At 64.9% G+C, this 619-nt stretch overlaps 1 protein-coding gene across 3 annotated transcripts in view; it reads left to right on the top strand.

The window, feature by feature from the left end:
• The first annotated feature begins 214 nt into the window (after positions 1 to 214).
• TRIM14 (tripartite motif containing 14) overlaps positions 215 to 619 on the top strand; it is a 60,492-nt gene continuing 60,087 nt past the window's right edge. For all 3 annotated transcript variants that reach the window (XM_011939481.1, XM_011939480.1, XM_011939479.1), the window contains exon 1: positions 215 to 610. In XM_011939481.1, coding sequence (XP_011794871.1) covers positions 422 to 610 — 189 coding nt within the window. In that variant the 5' untranslated portion in view covers positions 215 to 421. The remainder of the gene's footprint in view (positions 611 to 619) is intronic.

Genomic DNA, 619 nt, shown 5'->3' with positions numbered 1-619 from the left:
ATCTCTGTGTCGTTATTTGAGCTTGACTATGTTTCTTATAGTTGTGGGAACGATTATCTTTCCCGGGAAAAGGGCAAGAGAGGATCAAGGGAAAGTGAGAGGAGCACCCCTGGAAGGTCCAGCCAACTTTGGTCCCATCATCAGGGCTGCAGTTTTCTGGGCGTTACTGGACCAGCGTCATTAAGCAGGAAGCCCACCCTCTCCCGGCTGGCTCATTAGGAGCCTCCCATTTCTGCTGAGGCCACCTCCTGGCCTGGGCGGGCAGAGGGAGCACCCTGCTGGTCGGAGGATGCCCCCTGCAGACTGTCATCCTCCCAGACGCCCGCCGGCCGGCCTGGAGCCGCCCCGCCCACGGCCGAGGTTTCAGTTTCCCGTGGGAGACCCGCCCCTTGCCCCGGGGAGCCGGAGGTGGCGGAGATGAATGGCGGGCACAGCGGCCAGCAGCCGGACCCCTGGGGGTTCAGAGCTTGTCGAGGGATGCGGCTGGCGCTGCCCGGAGCATGGCGACCGTGTAGCTGAGCTCTTCTGTCGCCGCTGCCACCGCTGTGTGTGCGCGCTTTGCCCGGTGCTGGGCGCGCACCGTGGCCATCCGGTGGGCCTGGCGCTGGAGGCGGCGGTG

The sequence above is a fragment of the Colobus angolensis genome, unplaced genomic scaffold (assembly GCF_000951035.1).
Source record: "Colobus angolensis palliatus isolate OR3802 unplaced genomic scaffold, Cang.pa_1.0 Scaffold181, whole genome shotgun sequence".
NCBI lineage: Eukaryota > Metazoa > Chordata > Mammalia > Primates > Cercopithecidae > Colobus > Colobus angolensis.
Note: the sequence above shows the minus strand (reverse complement) of the source record. Positions and strands in the feature narration are given on the sequence as shown.